The following is a 20,047-nucleotide window of genomic DNA, read 5'->3' on the forward strand; positions in this document are numbered from 1 at the left end:
TTAGAATGTAAATTCCATGAGCTCAGGGACCTTGTCTGTTCTATTCATTGTTGTATTCAGGCATAGAGCACCCCATGTAACACCCCATTTATTCATTGAATAAATGTTCCAACCATTGTTCTTTTGCAGATGATAGTAAGAGCAAGCTACCCTGTACTTAGGAAACCCACATTTTAGTGGAAGACAAACATGTAAACAACTGAATGTTTTATATGATTTCAGATAGTAATGAGTCCTGTGACCAAAAATAAAATGGGATAAAGTGATAGAGTCTGATGGGGGCTGTTGCCTTACTATTTTAGCTAGAATGGCAAGGTCTTTCTCGAGGAGGTGGCATTTAGTGGGGGTGCTAGTCATAAAATACAAACATTTAGAAAGACAGTATTTCTGGCAGAGGACACAAAAAGAGGGAAGCCTGAAGGCAGGCGCCTGTTTGAGGAACCACCATTTCTGGAAGTCAGTGAGAAGGAGCAAAGTAGAAGCAGATGACTTTTAAGATAGAGCCTAGTGCCAGGTCATGCAGGACCTTGAATAACCTGATAGATGGAAAATTTGAGAACAGTAAAAATGCAGGGGAAAAAAACATTTTTAGACTTGGAATTGTGAGATAACACATGCTCAGATTAAAGCCACAGACTCGGCCTATGTGGCGTTAATTTACATTAACACCTGGTTTGAATTGAATATAATTCTTAGAGAAAGCACAGACTGGGTGTCTCTAATTAAAGCAAAGCATTGAGTACCAATCTGGACTGCTAGTGTTTCACCTAAATTAGCTTATTTTTCTGTCATTTTTGTTTTGATTATTGATCAATTTTGCCATGTATATATCTGATAGTATTGTGAATACAGTGTTATTGTACTAGTACATTACATGCAAGGACACCACATTAATGCTCTTCATGTAATTTCCATTCTGTTTGTATAAAAATGGTTTCATGAAGTATTTGTTTGGCACCTGCTCTGTGATCAGCATATACTTGATGAAATGTGATGTACAATATAACTAGAAATCATACACACTCAGTAAATATTTGTTGAATAAATAAATTATACAGTGTCTTTCATCCTCATGGTAGATTCATTTTTTATATATAGAAAATAATATATTTTTTTTGTTTCTGCTTTCTGTCAGGTGGAACACCTACATAATTTCATTTTGTTTCGGTTTTCTATGGGCTTCATTGATAGCATAATTGCCAAATGTAAGTATGGTTTAAAAGAGACGATGGAATTTGTTGAAAAAGTAAAGTATTGCTAATGTTTTAAATCTTAACTATTTTGTTTCAGATCTTGCCACTGTAGTTGGTTATCTAGTTGTCAGTCGTCCTTTCCTAGATTTGTCTCATTCTCGACATCTCAAGAGTACACATTCAGAACTTCTGGAGGTAAAGTAGTAATAATAATAAATTGAAAATTCAAGTCTAAAAATAAAACCTTGTTCTTAATCTTAAAGATGTAAGTGAAAACTAGTATATTTTTTCTGTTTAAGGATTACTACCAAAGTGGAAGGATGCTTTTGCGAATGTCTCAAGCTCTGGGTCGAATAGTTTTGGCTGGCCGTGAAATGACTAGATTGGCTGGGTAAGTAAGATTAGTAATCAGGAGCAATTGCAGAGAATTACGTTTTAAAAAATATGTTATCCTAAATGATTGTGCTCAGTTGAGGTTAAGATCAGTAACAACAGACGCTACTACTACTGGAAACTGGTTTTGATAAAGAATTAAGAAGATTTTTTTTTCTTTTCTTATAGTCAACTTTTCATGTTTCCTTAAGATAGTTGTTTTGAGCCTTAAAGTAGGTTAGCAGTTCTCAGTCCATCTGCTCCATGGACACTGGTATTCAATAAGTTGGGATCTATTGAATCATGACAGTCTTTTTTTAATTCACAGAAAATTAATGAATAGAATCTTTTAATTTGAATGTTTTGTTGCCTACCATACATTTTTTTCCCCTTAGATCTTTGGTACTGGCAATCTAGCAAAAGATGAAATTGATTTTAATGGAAAAAAATGAAATGTTACCTTGTGGTATCTCTAGGTACAACTGTAAATGTGATCATATTGTCTAGTAAAATTGTTCTTAGACCATAAAGTGGAATTAAATATTTCAATATTTAAATATTTCAATATTTAATAATTCTATAACGGAAAAAAGCACCATAAATGTTAGGTCATCTGGAGAAATTGGATGACTCAGGATCTTTCCCAGGTCTCTGATTCATCACTGCATATTTCCTCTTCTTTATTCCTTCTTCTCTCCTCCTGTGGCAGTTAAGGTCTTCATGCAAGATAGAAGTTGTAGAAATTATAGAAATAAACTACTGTGCAGAGTCTCTTTCTTGATAATACTGACATTCTTCCTATTTGTTAATAACTTGTGCTTTTACAGTTCATGGCATGTGGGGTGCTTCTGTTCCTTTATGAGATTATTGCTTCTTGTTTACAGAAAAATCCTGTTTTACTTCTCCGATATAGAGTGCTTTCTTTTTGACTATCATGTCATTTTTACATGCCTCAAGTTCTTGTCATTAGTTTCGATTTCTCTCTATTGCTGTAGTGATTTCCATCTAATATTAAGAGCAATGAAGTGCTCTTAATTTGAAAGTGCTCTTTCTTAATTTGAAAGAGAGAAATCTTCCAAATTCTTCCATGTTTGCAGAGAGGTAGCATGCATTGGTGTATATATAATAAATGCCTTTCTCAGGTAGAAGGCCATCTTTATACAAAGTGTTATAGCTCACTCCAGTGGGAACTCAGGGTTCATACTTACTGGGTCTGGGGAATGCACTAGTACTAGTCCTTTTGTAGTATCTACTAGAAACATCCTTAAAATCCTAGCGGCAGACAACCTTTGTGACTTACTTAGGTAAGTCAAGTATCTGTAGAGGTGGGAATCCTATTAAACCTCTTCTTTTACACCCATGTTTCTGTTCTCCTACTGCAACACAGTAAAACATTCATACTGTTTCTAATACTTTATGTTGATGAGACTTCTTTTAGGTTGTTTCATTTAAACTAAGTTATAAGTTTAGAAATTTTAATTAGGTTTGTTTAAAATAAAAGATATAAACTTACACAATGTTATATGTCAATTTTATCTCAAATAAGTAAATAAAAAATAAATATAAAAGACATTATAGCCTTTGGAGATTTGGTTATAGCTTTGTTTTTTAAATTGCAGTTTTACTGCTCGGATTTCAGAATTAATGCAAGTACTAAAGGATTTAAATCATGGAAAATATGAACGCACAATGGTCTCGCAACAGGAAAGGGGTAAATATGAATTCAGTAGGTCACATAGTTTAAATTTTTGCTGACATAATATAATGCTTTAATACTTCTTTTCCATTTAAGGTATTGAAGCAGCACCCTTGATACCTGGTGCAGGAGAAATCATCAATGTTGATAACATCATAAAGTACGTACAGAAAAAGGTTCTTAAGCACCATAAACATTTGCTAAACTACACTGTACCCTTTCAGCTACATCTGCTTAGTGTTTAATGTAAAATTATCTTCTTTTTATTAATTTCCTCTATAGATTTGATCATGTTCCTTTAGCAACGCCAAATGGAGATATCTTGATCCGAGACCTTAATTTTGAAGTAAGTTTTTAAATGGTTGTATAAAAGCTTAAATCGTCTTCAAAATGTGAAATGAAAAAATGGTTGTCTGAACATGAAGATAATTTTAAGGCTTGACTTAGTCTCTGAATCCACAAAATTGCTTTAAAAAGTAAGTCTTGGAAATACTTAGTAATCTTATTTTTCTTAATTGACAGGACTTGAAAGTTTCAAATATTACTATCAAACTTTTTTTGGAAATAAAGTCCATGCCTAATGCAACTGAAGAACTGAATGTTAAATTTTATTTAATTTTAATAAATTTGCTCCTAAATGCAATAGCACATGTGACTAGTGAACAGCAAAGCTCTAGAATTTATTTCTACATGCCTATGTATGTGGCCTTCTGTAATTTGTGTTGTCTATTGCAATTCTTTTCAACTGCTTCAGTTGAAGGAGTGTTGTCTGATAGTTTATAAAATAAAGAGTATAATTAGTGGATTTGTTTTTAAATTGATATATTCGGTAAGTCTTCAGTTTTCCTACTCTTAGTAATGTGAGTTTATTGAATCTCCACTTTTTAAGGGACTAAGAAATGAAAAAATATTAGTTCTGCAAAGTGCTTTGAACTTATTGAGCTATGAGGAAGTACAGAAAATGTAAACATAGTTGGTAAATATTGAATGAATCCAAGTATTACAGAAGTGTTTTCTCATTTAGGTCTAGGTACTTTAGTCAGTTTGGTGTGTACCCTTGACACAGTAGGTAGCCATCCATCAGGCTTGATTTCAGGGATAAAATAGAGATCAGAACCCCATCTTTGTTAGATTTCTAGTAGCCCTTTTATTGCCAGAACCCAAGGGTGAAAAGAGCCATGAGATTTCCCCATTGAAGAATCCTTTTGGGCCTTTTTGCCACTTCCTCTCACTCTGTTTTTATGAACAAATAGACTAACAATACAGATGCACATGTGGCTCAAGCATAGTGAAAAGGGATTTGGGATCTGTATGTACAGATATGTGATGTAGACAAGATTATTATTATTATTATTATTTTAAATTTTATTGAGGAATGTTGTGGAACAGTGACAGATATGTGGCGTAGACAAGATTATTATTATTATTATTTTTTTAAATTTTATTGAGGAATGTTGTGGAACAGTGTGTTTCTCCAGGCCCATCAGCTCCAAGTCGTTGTCCTTCAATCTAGTCGTGGAGGGCGCAGCTCACCTCCAAGTCCAGTTGCTGTTTTCAGTCTTTAGTTGCAGGGGCGCAGCCCACCATCTCTTGCGGGAATTGAACCAGCAACCTTATTGTTGAGAGCTCATGCTCTAACCAACTGAGCCATCAGGCTGCCCCCTCCAGAAACTCAGCTGCAGCTTGTTGTCTTTAATCTAGTTGTGGAGGGCGCAGCTCACTGGGCCATGTGGGAATTGAACCCGCAACCCTGTTGTTCAGAGCTCATGCTCTATCCAGCTGAGCCATCTGGCCGCCCCATAAGATAAGGATTATATTTATGGTCTGTGGTTATGTTTATCGTCTGTGATACCATAAACTGTGATACCACTTCGTCATAAGGTTACCACACTAAAGCTCTCGCTTTCCTTTCAGTTCAAAAGCCCGTCCCTTTAAAACCCTTATGTTTAGATTTAATATACTTCTAGCCAGTTCCTGTAACTCCACTATTATAGTCTCAGAAAGGTCCTTACTTTTTTGCTCTTATTTTAGTTTAATTTGGAGAGTCTTAAGTGCCCAGTTACACCCCTACTTGTTCAAGATTTTTACTTTGTGACCATATTCTGTACCACCTGTTGTCTGTCCTGTGATTCTTGTTTTGTTTTCTCCTCCAATGGGAGCGGTTTCTTTGACTTACGTCCTTTGGTTTACTGTAATGAATTCCTCTCTGTCTCTTTCTGATTTAAGGTATTTTAAGTTAGACTTGATTTTTTCTCATTTATTTTGTCTTTCCTTTGTTTTACTTAACATAGCCTTCCTTTAGTCAACAAACATCCTTCAGTTATTGTACTATAAGACTGGGTCTTATATAATGTAATATAATACAAGACCAGGTCTTATATTAATTTTTGCCCCAAAAGACGCATTAGAGCTGACGGTCTGGCTAGATCTTATTTTCGGGGAAACATGGTAGGTGGTAGGCCAGTAATTCTCAACATTTTTTTTAGAAGCTCATTCTTTCTCTTTTTTTATTGTGGTAAATGAACATAAAAATTTTTATCAATTTTAACCCTTTTTTTAGTGTACAATTCATTGGCATTAAGCCATTTATAATGGGCTACTGTTAACCACTAATCATCTCCAGAACTTTTTCATCACAACAAACAAACTCTGTACCCATGAAACAGTAACTCCTTATTTCCTTCTTCCCCTGCACCTGGTAACCTCTGTTTTACTTTCTGTCTCTGTGACTATAATTGTTCTAGTTACCTCATATAAGTGGAATCATACAATGTTAATAGTTTTTGGCTTACTGTGTTTGGCTTATTTCACTTAACACATTGTTTGTGGGAAACGAGTAAACTCGTCATATCGCCTCTAGTTGGAACCAGCAAAAATTTTGCAAAGTAAATAAATAGAGACCTCTTTTTAAACTAAAACACTGAAAGTTTCATAGAAAAATATCAAATAGATCGAAAGATATGAATATTTTACGGAAAGTCTAATTTTGGCGAGAAAATGTCAAAAAAGCCCCGCGTTACGACGCGATTTGGCGGGAAAATGCCCGCTTACAAAATGTTAACATAATGTGTTTAAGGTTCATCCATTTTGTTGCATGTGTCTGAATTTCATTACTTTTTAAGGATGAATAGTTAATATCCATTGTATGTAAATGCCACATTTTGAGTATCCATTTACTCTCTTGGGTTGTTTTCATTTTTTTGCCCCTTGTGAATAATGCAACTGGGTTCTTCATTTCATCAGAGTAAAAACCAGCCCCTTTTAATGGCTTACAGTGCCCTGTAGGATTTGCATGCCACTACCCTACCCCCACCTCCCACCTCTCTGAGTTCATGTCCTACTTTTCCCTCCTGCTCATTTTACTCCTGCCAAATCAGCCTCCTTTTTGTTTTTTGAAAAGAATGGGTATATTCCTGCTTTGGTGTCTTTGAATTAGGTTTTTTGGGGTAGAGTTGGGGCTGGAACAGTTTTGCCCAGTTGCCTGGCCTGGCCACCTTAAAAATGCAACTGCCCCCACCCACTCCCAAGTTTCCTTACCCTGATCTATTTTTTTCTCCATAAACCTTATTTTCAAACATATTATTTAATTAGCTCATTTATTATGCATATCCTTTATGTCTCTCCCACTAGAATGTGAACTAGTAAGGGGAGGGTTTCAGGCTTTTTTCGTTTGTTTTGGAGGGGTTTCTTTTGGTCTTTTCCTATTCACTAATGTAGCTCCATTGCCGAGAACAGAGCCTACCACTGAGAATTCAATAAATACTCATTGAATTAAATAATAACCTCAGGCTCAACAGTTAAAAAATTGTCAGAGGTAGGTTCCACAGCTAGGGTACCTCATATTTCTTTGTTGTCTTCTTTCCTGGTGGACATTGCTGTGTAATGTTGTAAGTTAGGTTATAACCCTGGTTTTGGAGTCTTCACAGGGCCGATAAACATATAAGACCCTAAGCTTAGAACTTAACCACTCTGTTTTTTTTTCTCATTTAATTATGTTGTTGTGGAACAATTTGGTGGCACTGATAAATATTTGTAATGCTTATATACTTTGACCCAACACTTATAATTTGAAAGAATTTGATGTGTAGAAATATTTTTCACCAGTGCATAAATTTGCTCACTGATTCGGAGGTTCATTGCAGTATATGTAAAAGAGCAAAACAAAATGCAGATGACCTAAATATTTAACAAAAGGGGAGTATTTAAATAAATTATGGTGCACCCTTACTTTATGCAAGCATAAAATAAAAAGAATGGGAGGAATTTGAATATACTGACCTGGAAGAACGTATGTAGTATATTGTTAAATAATAACAAATGTAGAACATATGTAGTATGATTCCATTTTTTTTAAAAAAAAGACTGTGTACGCACACATATTTATTGTTTTCAAGAATTCTCAAATTTTTAAAGCTTTAGCTTTTTGTATTCTGATTAAGATTAAGTTGATAATATCAAGTGATTTTTAAATTAAAAAAAGTGAGTAAAATTTGAAAGTAAACAAAAATGAAGGATTTCTTCAACCATACCCTCTATTACTTCTACCTAGTACCACATTTATGGACAAAACAGAAAGGTTATCATTAACAAAGAACTATTGGACTGCAAGGAAATGTTTATTGTGTATATATTTGCTCTATTTAATTAACTCAGACTAATTTTCTTTCAGGTTCGATCTGGGGCCAACGTTCTAATTTGTGGCCCAAATGGCTGTGGGAAGAGTTCACTTTTCCGTGTTCTTGGTGAAGTAAGTACAAATTGGCCTCAAAATTTTGCAGTTTTGTTTTGCTTTGTGATCTGCCATATTGTGAAATTTACAATTGCTCCTCCCCACCTACTTTCCATTTATAGTTATGGCCTCTTTTTGGAGGACGTCTAACTAAACCTGAGAGAGGAAAGTTATTTTATGTTCCTCAGGTAAGACCTTGCTTGAGTTATTTTATAATCTTTGATTTAAAGATAGTTTTATTAATTGTTTAAAAATACACTTCCAATGATGTTTTTCTACTGCTATAGAGACCTTATATGACCCTTGGAACACTTCGAGACCAAGTGATATATCCAGATGGAAGAGAAGATCAGAAAAAGAAGGGGATATCTGACTTTGTAAGTAATATATATCCTAGACCTACTGAAAATTCTCTGTTTCAGATTTTTTTCTTAATCAGTTAAGTATTTTTAATGCCAGATAGTTTATTCTAACCTGTAAAGCTGTATAAATCTTAGTTGTTAATTATAATTTCCAAGTTGAGGTAAGATGTTAACTACTTTGCTTAAATATGACTCGTTGAGTATTTAACCTTGTCTTTACACTATTGCTTGTTTTCTCATTACCCCTCGTCCTTTAATTATGTACAATAGTGTTATTCTCCTTAAACTACTGGATCTATTTTGTCAAATTTAGTATAGATAGGAAATAAAGGGTTCAGGCTGCTTTTGTGTCACATTCTTTTGTGACACAAATAAATAATGTTGGCAATAGAATTATAGCAAATTCAGTTTATAAAATAAAGCAAGATAGACACTGTTGGTTTATATTAAGCTTGATGTCACCTTTAATCATTTTGCTGAAAGGTACTGAAGGAATACTTAGATAATGTCCAGTTGGGTCATATCCTTGAACGTGAAGGAGGCTGGGACAGTGTTCAGGATTGGATGGATGTACTCAGTGGTGGAGAGAAACAAAGAATGGCAGTAAGTATACTCTGAAGGCATTGTGCAACAATGCAACTGGTTGATTAATCAAGGCACACAATTTTCTTTTAATCTTTTTAATTAGCAATTGTTATCGATTAGCTTAAATGATAATAAAGATGCTTGAAAGTGTTTAACTTGCATGTAAATTTGGAATTGTGAAAAATCTATAAATTTCCCTGTGAAAGGAAGAGCTACAGATCCAATTATATACCATTAATCCATTTTTGTAAAAGTTGGGGAAACTTTGTAACACATTGGTCCCGGGATATATGGTAGTCCTGGCTGGATTATGAAATCTCTTTCAGTATTTTTTCCCTATAGACATCGCTTTGTCTTACTCAGGCTATTCTCTCTGAAGTAGCTGAAGGAATTAGAGATGATCAGCTCTGGCTTTATTATCATTGGTTTTATTCTGTTTTTACCCTTCCCCTCTTCTATTATAGGTATCCTTTTTCAGGACTCAGTATCTACTACCTAACGTTATTTAGAACTTAAAAATTTTCACACTATAAAAAAGCATTTGAAAGGAACTATTTTAATTTTATGATTGACTAAACTTATTCCTAATTAAACATGACTGTAAAACACTACATATTAAGAGTGATAACTTTGAGTACTCTGTTAGGAGGGATAATTTTTAAAGAGTGGTTTTCTAACGTACCATAGTTTGAACAGATTGAGAGGAATTATTTTTTTTCCAGAATGTTAACCTTGTGGAAATTAGAGAAAACTGTAGCCAAGGAAAGACAGGAAACAAATGGCTTATTGTACAATTGCTTACTCATTATCCTCAGATTACATTCTACCTTTTTCTTGCCTCTTACTTCCTGATTTTGTATGTTTTTCCAACTCATACCCATTGTATATGAACTTAATATCAACCCAATATTGTGATCTGTCTGGTCAGTGCTGTAATATGAGCTTAATCTCGAGTGAAGAATTAATCACAAAAGAAAAGAGATGTCATCCATACTCAAAAATGGAAATTCAGCTGAGGGAGTGAAAATTTGAAGTGATGGGGCATTTCTTGAATCAGTTTAGAGGATACCTATAGAAATAACTGCAAGTCAAGAGAACAAATGTAAATTCCTCTACTGTGACTTCAAAGAAAATGGAAGGATAAGTTAAGATTCAGAAATGGACACAACGGTAATTCAGAGAAAGAAAAATAAACGTGCATAATTAAGGAATCCTGTGTGCATAGTATAAAGGTACAGAAGGGAACATTTTTATTTGAAAATAAGAAGTTCAAGGCCTAGAGGAGTGAGAGGATATCTTGGAAGAGTAAGAGAGTGGGGAGGAGGAATTCCATAAAACCAGATCAATCATGATAGAGTTGTTTGGGAAGTGGAGAAAGCTTACTCGTGATGCGGCGGTTTGACCAAGCCTTTGACAGGGTTAATGTTCTGTATAGGCCAATGTTGGGAGAATCGAATGTGAAGTTTAAAAGAGAGCATATTGTTTTGCTACTTTCAAGGGATTTTTGGAGAGAGAGAAAAGGCTAATGCAACAAATATCAATGAAGTTGGGTGAAGGGTATGTGTGTTCATTTTACTGTCCTTTCATTTTTGATAGGATTAAGCAATTTTCAGAGTAAAAAGTTGAGGGACGTGAAGACAGTTTTTATAAATTATAAAAATTATAATTTTTAAGAAGAACAGAATTGAAAGGTCAAACCACCCAAAATAGTGAATTTGTAAGAGTAAAGGTTTGTGTAAAACAAATGAACCAAAGGAACTTTTGGGTAAGGAGAGTCAGGATTTGAATTTGAGGGAATGGAATAACACTATTGAACAAAGGATGGTCTAGTGAGATTTCTAAAAGTGCCTTCAGTATAAATGTAGGAAAATAAGATTATTTTAACAGTGAAAACCTAATTTAATTACAATGTAGTTTCCACAGAGTTCAGTATTAGCCAGGTGCCTGCCCTTAATAATCTAGTTAGGAGATCCAGATGTTCTGAACTAATTGTACTACAAGGCAGTCTTACAGCTACAAAGAAAATGCACTGGGATAATGTTGAGGAAAGTTGATTTCGAATGGAAGGTCCTGTTTAATTCTCCCAGCGGCCCTGTGAAGTAAGGTACAGACAAGGGAAAGACTTGGAGGGCTTAAGTAGCTTATTAATGCCATATAGCTAATGAGTGGCAGAACTCAGATTCAAGTGCAGGTGAGTCTGACACCAGAACTCTTGCTCTTAACCAATACATTATAGCCTTCAATGTGCAGGTGGACCATCTCTGCAGTTCTCTTCTCTCATTGTCCTTTGAGGTCTCAAGTGACATTTGCCTTCATTGCACCCATTTGGGCCCAGCCATCATCAGCCAGGTTACTCCACTCACTATCATAAGTTGGTATATCTTATTTCTCTGACTGCTAGTTATCCTTCCCACGCCACTGTTTTTGCTCTTCCTATCTAGTAGTGGGTTTTCTTATTGTGAATTATGAAAAAATATATAAATGATAGAAAAGTTGGAACATTTATAAAAATGTAAAGAAGGGCCAAACCCCCCTTAACCAGAGATACCCCTGTCATAAAATGTTTAGTGATTTTTAAATCCATCTTTGTAATTATTTTTATTTTACCCAATTGGCAACTGTCCCCCTTCTTCAAACTCACAGAGATTCCTTGAATATTGACCACTCCCTTTTCTTACAATTGATCAGTTTTCTTCTGACGCCGCCTCCTTTCCTGTCTAGTACAGACTTACTAATCCAGAGCCTGGCATGGGGCCTGGCACATAGGAGATATTCAGGAGCTATTTCTTCTTTTTTTTTTTTTTTAAATGTTTATTTATTAAAGTGTGTTTTTCCAGGACCCATCAGCTCCAAGTCGTTGTCCTTCAATCTAGTTGTGGAGGGCGCAGCTCAGCTCCCAGTCCAGTCGCCATTTTCAATCTTTAGTTGCCAGGGGCGCAGCCACCCTCCCATGCGGGAATTGAACTGGCAATCTTGTTCTTGAGAGCCCATGCTATAACCAACTGAGCCATCTGGCCCCCCAGGAGATATTTCTTAAAGGAATGAACAAATATCCCTTCCTTTTAACTCCTTTCCCACTTTTTGTTTCTTCATAGTACCTAAACCCCAACCCCAGAGCTGTTGTTTTCATTGGCATTTGTGTGCATAGGCTTCTGAGCGCTGCTGAACAGCATTAGAACGATAAGGATTGGTACCACCACACTTCATGGTTTCCAGTCTTACAGGGGCTCACAGCATGGCTTGGCAATCATTTTACTTATTTTTTCCCCTCTTTCATTTTTCATGGTAATCATTTAAAAACTACCAGTCTCAGGCTTTCTACCCCATTACCTTCTCCACCACTCTCAGCAGAGTAACTCATATCTTCTTAAAGAAAAAAGAGACGCTGTTATCTCAGTTAAGTGATAGCTGATTTTTATTGAGTGCTTTAGATGACAGGCAGTATGCTAAGCACTGTACACAGGTTATCTCATTTAATTCTCACAACAGTGCTGCGAGGTAAGAACTGTGAATGCCCCATTTAATAGGGGAAATTGAACGGTTAAGTAGCTTGCCAAGCAAGGGTAGCTAGTGAAAATAAAGCTGGTGGGGGTTGGGATGGTGGGTGGCAGCAGCATGGCTGCAGTGTTTGTATACTGCGTCACTTCATAATCTTGTATTGTGCTATCAAGTAGCTGACAGCGTAGTGGAGAGAGAGAGGCACACGATGAGAAAACTTCCACATAATGTGGTAAGTGTGGTGCTGAAGGTAGGCTGTGGAGTTCCGTGGGAGCAGAGGACAGGCATTGGTGGGATGCCGTCACACACCACTCCTCTTCCTTCACTTTGCACTGGGCTGGCCTGACCTCCCTACAGGTCTACTGCCTTTGGATAGTGTGTCATCCTTCCTCGAAAAAGGCTAAATGTCTTTATTAGTGTTTTTCCACCTTCTCTCCAACTTAATTATTTGTTAATTTTTACTTATAAAATTAGCAGAAGCTTTAAAAAATGAGCACACCAAGTATTGACCACAGAGATATAAAACAGATACAATCAAAAATGATTGGTGGGAATATTAATTGGCAACTTAATATTAATAGGCATTTCTTAAGCAACCGAATATTTAAAAATAGACACATATTTGCACCTGAGCCATCTATAAGTCTGAATTCTAAGATTTGGTTAAAATATGTACCCTTTAGTCTTGTTTAGAGAACTTTCTTTAATAATAGTTTAAAACTCAACTTCATCTCACATCAGTCCTAAAAGTTTTGTTTTCCTCTTAACAACATTTTATTCATTTCTCCCCTTTTTGGGGAAAATAATGAAAGCAATTAAGTTTACATATATTTTTTTTTATTTCTGGGAAATAGATCTTTTGAGTTAGAATAATTTTCATACTTGCTTTACAAGATTGTAAATGCGTACTTAAAGTAAATCTGTTTCAGTTTATGAATTTCTGCATGTGATTATACAAAATGCTTTTTATATTTCAGATGGCAAGATTATTTTATCATAAACCTCAGTTTGCCATTTTGGATGAGTGCACAAGTGCAGTCAGTGTGGACGTGGAGGGTTACATTTACAGCCATTGTCGGAAGGTACGTACGCCACGGTCCGGGTTCACTGTGTCTCCCAAAGAAAGATTCTAAGTTCTTAAGGAACAAAACAACTATTAAAGGATGGTACCTCGCTTTAGTAAAGATCTTAAACTGGTAATTATTAGAGATGAGTAAAAGAAAAAGGTGAATGAATTCTGTATATAATTCTCTTTAGCCATGTCTTAGATATAAAACACACAATACATTTGAATTTATTTGCCTTTTACCTCATTCCCTATACTCAGAGTTAATTGCACTGGTATTTTCTTAATTTGGTCCATTAACTTCATCTGAATATCATTTGTGTTTTTAATCAAGAAAACTTGACAATAATCTTGGCAATTTTAATTTATCTACTTTTTCCCTCTGGCCTGGGCAATATTTTACTAAAGCTTCTTTTAGTAGCGTTCTCTGAGGCTATCTACATCATTCTCTGAGGCTATCTACATCATTTTCATTCTTTAAGTAAGTAGAGTTTTTTTCTGTGAGGAATTGTTACTATCTATATACTCTTGTTGGATTTTGAGAAAAGGAGCAGGTATCCAGTTTTAAGTAAGTAGATGAAATACAGGAGTGTTTTAACACTTTGTAACTGTTCTTTGGGAGTTTACAATAGTGTGAAAGGCCGTGCTGCACACATACAGTATGAATTTCTGCTACTCAGAGCGGTCCTGGCTCAGCAGTGTCAGCATCACCCGCAAGCTGGTGGGAAACGCAGACTCTTGGGCCCTTCCTAGTCAGAGTCTGCACGTTAACAAAATCCCCAGATGATTCAGATGCACATTCAAGTTTGAGATGCACTGACATATGATGAAAGAAGAAACAGAATTCTAGAAAGCACAGATTCCATTTAAAAGAAGAAAATTCTTATGGGGCCCCCAGGTGGTCATTTATATTGTATGACTATAGCAGCACTTCAGTATATATGAACCTGCAATGAGGTATGCGCTCCTTAAACTTAGAGCTGATGCAACTACACAAGCAATAGCAATTTACAAACTCAGTACAGATCAAACACAGTTTCAAAGTTTTAGCATTTGAGAGACCCATGATACTGTTTTGTTGAAACTGAACCACTGGCTTGGGATATAATTATGGAAAGATGTAATCTGAGGTCTAGATCTTACATTTTGAATTTTGCTTATATATTTTGACTTAAAGTAATTCTGTTATAAAGAATGCCTCATGAAGTCAAGATCTAGTTCAGTTACTGTAGAATCATGAAAAGAGAAATAATGTCTGAAGTGAGTTTTCAAAAATCAGATAAGTGTTGTACAGTTGCAATGTATGTTTTATTAACTAATAATATACTTATTTTGTCGTGCAGTTCCTAGCCAATTTGAGAACCTTTCCACATGGCAGCCAAACTTAATGACACATTTAAAGTTTTAAGTTTCTAAGTTTTAAGTCATCACTTGGTACCAGCAGAAGTGTAAACACAAACTTGGGCATTCAAATCTCATGATAGAAATGACCCAGAATATATTTATGCTGATTAAAAAATATATATGTGTGTGTGTGTGTATATGTGTATATATATAAAATGACAATAAAATATAGAACTCATGATGGGAATTTCCTGGATATCCCAGCGTGCATCTCTGTCGGCCTCAAGAAATCCATTTTGAGAAACAGTGATCTAGAGCAGGTTTTCTCAATCTTAGCACTAACAACCAAAAATGTCCCTAGATGTTGCCAGATGTTCACTAAGGGACAAACTCTCCTCTCTCTCTCTCTCTCACATAAACACAAATGCAAACACACAGGCACACACACACACAGACACACACAGACACACACACAGAGACACAGACACACACACAGACACACACACACACACACACACACACACACACACACACACACACACACACACCAGCCCCCTACTTGAGAACCACTGATTCAGAGCAACTACAGTTACATAGACAAGTGTTTTTTTAAAATCTGAAGTCTAGATCTGTAAATGCTTATTCAGTCTAAAATCCAGTAAGTTTTTAAAACCAAAAGACTTTTCATTATTTTCTGGCAAGCTCACTGGATAGCCAAACCTGGTCTAAACTAACAAAAGATATTTAAATTCTCTTATTTATCTTAATGTTAGTGCCCACATGTGTTGTTACAGAAACATATGTTTAATTATAGAATTCTGTCCCAGAACCCTCTGGCGTTGGTAATACTGTTTTTCCAAAATCTGAATTGTAAGACAAGGGTTTTCAAATAAAGGATTATGACCCTGTATTTGTAAAACAAATTGACTGTAGACAGTACTATATGGATTTAATTTTCTAGATTTTGACCTTTGTCTATTTTTATTCTTATAGTTTTTTCATATATTTTTTACAATAAAATAGGAAATATGCTAGGATATATGTTTTCTGCCCAAAACAAAATAATACATAATGCTAGTACCTGTTAGTTTAGTTTTATTTTTCTTAAAGGACTTTACTGACACTTGTTACATGGTTTTTATTATGTGGTTGATGACCTGTACTTCATAGTACCTTGAACATTTGGCATCAGTTGTTAATTTTTCTCTTTGACATTGATTTTAACTATAGCTATCAAAGACAGTCATCTTAATAGCTTAAAATATATAGAGTGGTTTAATTTGTACTCTGTGTTATTGATAGAAACCTAAGTAAGTCATTTTCTTTGTATTAGGTCGGCATCACCCTCTTCACTGTATCACATAGGAAGTCTCTTTGGAAACACCATGAGGTTTGTATTTCTCACACTGAATGATACAATGAAGTTTATTTTATTAAAATGTGTGAATTCTGATGATTATGGTTTTAGATTCTTGTTGTACATTCCCTTATATACATATGTCTTAAAGTGATTCTAGTTTAATAAAATGAAATAGGATTTTCTTAGATGATATTATAGCTGTCAGTTTTGAAAATTATAATATCTATAAATATTCCCTAGTTATATGAGAGAGGTTAGAGAACCAGTTAGTAGTTCTCCAATTTTATAAATGACTATTGTATAATAACTGACTAAAATTTGCAGAATCTTCTTACAACTATTGCTAAGTAAACTTTTTCTTACCATCCAGTATTGACAAAAGGGGAAAGAGTCTTCAGAAGGATAAGATTGCAAAAAGTTTAGGGACATTTTTAGTGATGACGTCTATGGGGGGAAACTGAGTAATGTCAGCTATGTTTATGATCGCACAGTAGTAAAGTGGAATTTGTTAGGTCATCACGATAATTTACAAAGATATTATAGTGAGGTTTATGCTGGTATAAATAGTTTATGTATTCTGGAATTCCAGCAGTGCCATTCTCAGTAAGGCAGTTCTTTTCAGCTCTTAGTGTAAAATGATCAAACCCTAAAAATAAACCCAGTTTACTTCCTGTTCTTTCCTTCTTTTTCCCCTTCCCTCTTTCCTTTCTTCTTCTCTTTGTTTTTCCTTCCTAAATATGATACAGACATTTTAGGTAAGAGAAAGGGTTTGAGAAAAGTTGGAACAACTCTATTAGGTTGGTACAAAAGTAACTGCGGTTTAAAAGGTGGAAAATAATTGCAAAGACCACAGTTACTTTTGCACCAACCTAATATCTTGTCCCATAAAATACACAGCTGACTGAGCACCTTTTTTGCCAAGACTGGGCTAAGTGTCTGAGGGGTACAGAGTACTGTGGCTACTCTCAGGCACCCATGGATTAGATGATAGTGTACAGATGATAAAATGAAATGGCACTTGAAGTCAGAAAAATCTGGACTCAGGCACCACTGTTTCTTGCATCATTTGTTTCCTTCATATAATAAACTTATTGATCCTCGCCTGCCTGTCTCATAGATACCGTGAGTATCAAAGAGGTGGCCTGTATGAAAGTATTGAATACAATGTAAAGAAATTCTACATAGCCATGTGACTTTTAAAGATAGGTTTTATTATTTCATGGCATATAATTTGCCCACTTTTCATGAAAGAGAAATTAAATAACTAGAAATCAAAGCTGTTTAAAATATATGCAAACCTTTGTATTTTCTCAGAAGTTTAAACATTACAGCTATTGGTCAGTGAGAGCACTCTGCCTCTCCTCCTTTTCTGGAAGTGGAGACAAGTAGCAGAATAACCGTCAGGCTAGTGATCACATGGAGGAGGGCGGACAGGAAAACTGCAATGTTAGAGACCAGAGTAGCTGAGAAGTAACAACATAGAAAATGGAAAACGGAAGTCTTTTTCTGTAAATAAAAAGCCGCTAAAGACAGAAGGCTTTGTAACTGCTGTCTGAAGTGTCTTCATACAATGGGATAGGTAGGCACATTTCTATAGCTCTTTTCCTCCTCTGCTAAATCCAAAAATGAACAAAAAGCTTTAAGTTAGAGATTCCAAGCTCTTCTACTAGGAAGCCAGGTAAGGAGGTAGTAAAGACTGCCCTTTACTAGGGAACAGGCTAGCACTTGGCACAGTGCTACCTATGGTCTATTAATTAGATCCTTGGTTGTGGAGGTACAGAAACATTCTAATTTGTAAAGTGCTTATAGATTTGGTATCTTTAAAATAATGAAGAAGTCTGGTATTTTAATGCTCAGAGGGGCAAGTACTATATCCATTCCAAGCAGAGTTATATTGCTGCTATTTAAAAAAAAATAACAGACTTCTTCATTTAATTTTACCTTAGAGAGCTGTATGCATTTCTGAGTATAAACTTTTGAACTTTTAGTGGCTTAAAGTAATCATTTGCAATCATTTTCTTGTGTAATAACTTTTACATAAATTCCTTACAAAAGGGAAAGTCTCTTAGTCATTGATTTCCTCCCCTTCTTTCCCATAGTACTACCTGCATATGGATGGCAGAGGCAATTACGAATTTAAACAGATAACAGAAGATACAGTTGAGTTTGGCTCTTAGAATCGGAGGACTGTACCTGCTTCAATGAAATTACAGAACACAGGAATACAAAGTACATTGTAAAATAAAGTTCAGCTTTTTTTTAAAGAAAAGCAACAAATTAACTAAATATAAACTAATCGAGAACAAGGTGTTAAAACATTTAATATTATATAGGGTATGCTAATTGTGTATATGTTGCAACGTTTAATTATTAATATGTACTAAGAATGACCTTATTCTTGTGGTTAAAAAACTGCCTGAATTAAATTGGGCTTAAATCAGTGTAACGTGATTCATCCTGGGATGTAAACCATTTGAAGTCAGCTAATTTGACTTTTATGGCTCTATCTTTTCCTTCAATGAAGAACCCTATTTAAAACTGGGGTCATCGCTTGTCCTGTTCTAAGAAGATAGTCTTGAGTTTCATTTTCTTGTGCCCCATGATGGTGGGAAACAAACGAATCATAATGTATTATCAAAATGTACAGCATCATTGCATAATAGCATTTATTATACAGTGGCAGATTGCTTTAGCTGCCACAGTTATACTCATTACTTGTATATGTCTTGGAGTTGACTCCAGGAAAGCCATTTGAATTTTCTTTAGCCAAATAATAAATGTGCCCCTCTCAATCTGCAACATTGAGTTGTTTTGAGGGTTCTTTGTGGAGATACAACAGAAGTATAAGGAGTCTTGCCTACAAAGGGTGGCTGCTGTGTTTCATGCCTATTCTTCCCAATGTTTGGGATGTTAAAACACAAAGTCCTCACATGTCAAGCTCAAGGTTTTAAAGATTTTTAGATATTTTTTAAAAATTGGACAGATTTGTATACATTAGAAACCCATTCATTAGAAGTGTGGTGGCTCCATGATGGTAAACTCCAGACGAGCCCGAGAAATGCACTGAGTATGCAGTGTCGTCATTGTCTTTGTGATTTTATGTTTAAAAATGTGTTATCAAACTATTATGCACATGGGTGAATTCTGTTCCCTAGGAACTGATTTATCTCTGAATCTTTAATAACTTTTTTATATTTGGGTTATTATGTTGAGCTGTCCTAAGAGAAATGGATTTCACCTCACCAAACCACCATTATTGACCACATGTATTATTTGCACAGGGAAAACTGAAACTGAATATTATCAATAAGCTCGATATGAAATCAGTTTCATCAAACTGGGGTTCAGAAAGGGGTTTTTATATTCTTGTTTCTGCATAACTGGTTTTGTTATTTTGCAGAATTAACTGTAATAACCACCGGTTACCGAAATAAAATTGATGTACTGATTCCATAATACATAACATTCAATTTTTACCACTCTCTTTAGCAAACTTATATATGTCCTCATTTTCTGTTCAGATTAAAAAAACAAAAACGATATCCTATACATCTTTTGCTTGTTCTTTTTATTCTTGTATCTAAATACTGAGTAGTTCATACATAGTTCATACAGTCTTGACTTGAAAAACACAAAAATAAATTAATATTCAGAAAGCTTTTTTAGCACCCAATGTCTTTTTTAAAAAGTTGTGTCAAATGTGGTTTTAGTGGAATGAATTTCTCTTTTAGACAACCCAGTTAAAACCTATAGAGTACCTCACAAATGCTACCAAATAGAAGAACTTAAAAGATACTATCAGTCCCGAGAAAGATTTTAAGACACGGAGGAAGTTTGAGATT

At 35.0% G+C, this 20,047-nt stretch overlaps 1 protein-coding gene across 2 annotated transcripts in view; it reads left to right on the plus strand.

The window, feature by feature from the left end:
- The window catches only part of ABCD3 (ATP binding cassette subfamily D member 3), a 65,437-nt gene extending 45,683 nt beyond the window's left edge, over window positions 1-19,754 (plus strand). For both annotated transcript variants that reach the window (XM_019752533.2, XM_074335165.1), the window contains 13 exons: window positions 1,136-1,205; window positions 1,291-1,388; window positions 1,493-1,584; window positions 3,185-3,276; window positions 3,358-3,421; window positions 3,544-3,607; window positions 7,931-8,008; window positions 8,113-8,178; window positions 8,278-8,367; window positions 8,836-8,955; window positions 13,413-13,517; window positions 16,179-16,235; window positions 18,305-19,754. In XM_019752533.2, the coding sequence (XP_019608092.1) occupies window positions 1,136-1,205; window positions 1,291-1,388; window positions 1,493-1,584; window positions 3,185-3,276; window positions 3,358-3,421; window positions 3,544-3,607; window positions 7,931-8,008; window positions 8,113-8,178; window positions 8,278-8,367; window positions 8,836-8,955; window positions 13,413-13,517; window positions 16,179-16,235; window positions 18,305-18,382 (1,074 nt within the window). In that variant the 3' untranslated portion in view covers window positions 18,383-19,754. The remainder of the gene's footprint in view (window positions 1-1,135; window positions 1,206-1,290; window positions 1,389-1,492; window positions 1,585-3,184; window positions 3,277-3,357; window positions 3,422-3,543; window positions 3,608-7,930; window positions 8,009-8,112; window positions 8,179-8,277; window positions 8,368-8,835; window positions 8,956-13,412; window positions 13,518-16,178; window positions 16,236-18,304) is intronic.
- Window positions 19,755-20,047: the final 293 nt, after the last annotated feature.

The sequence above is a fragment of the Rhinolophus sinicus genome, linkage group LG06, assembly GCF_036562045.2.
Source record: "Rhinolophus sinicus isolate RSC01 linkage group LG06, ASM3656204v1, whole genome shotgun sequence".
NCBI classification, from domain to species: domain Eukaryota; kingdom Metazoa; phylum Chordata; class Mammalia; order Chiroptera; family Rhinolophidae; genus Rhinolophus; species Rhinolophus sinicus.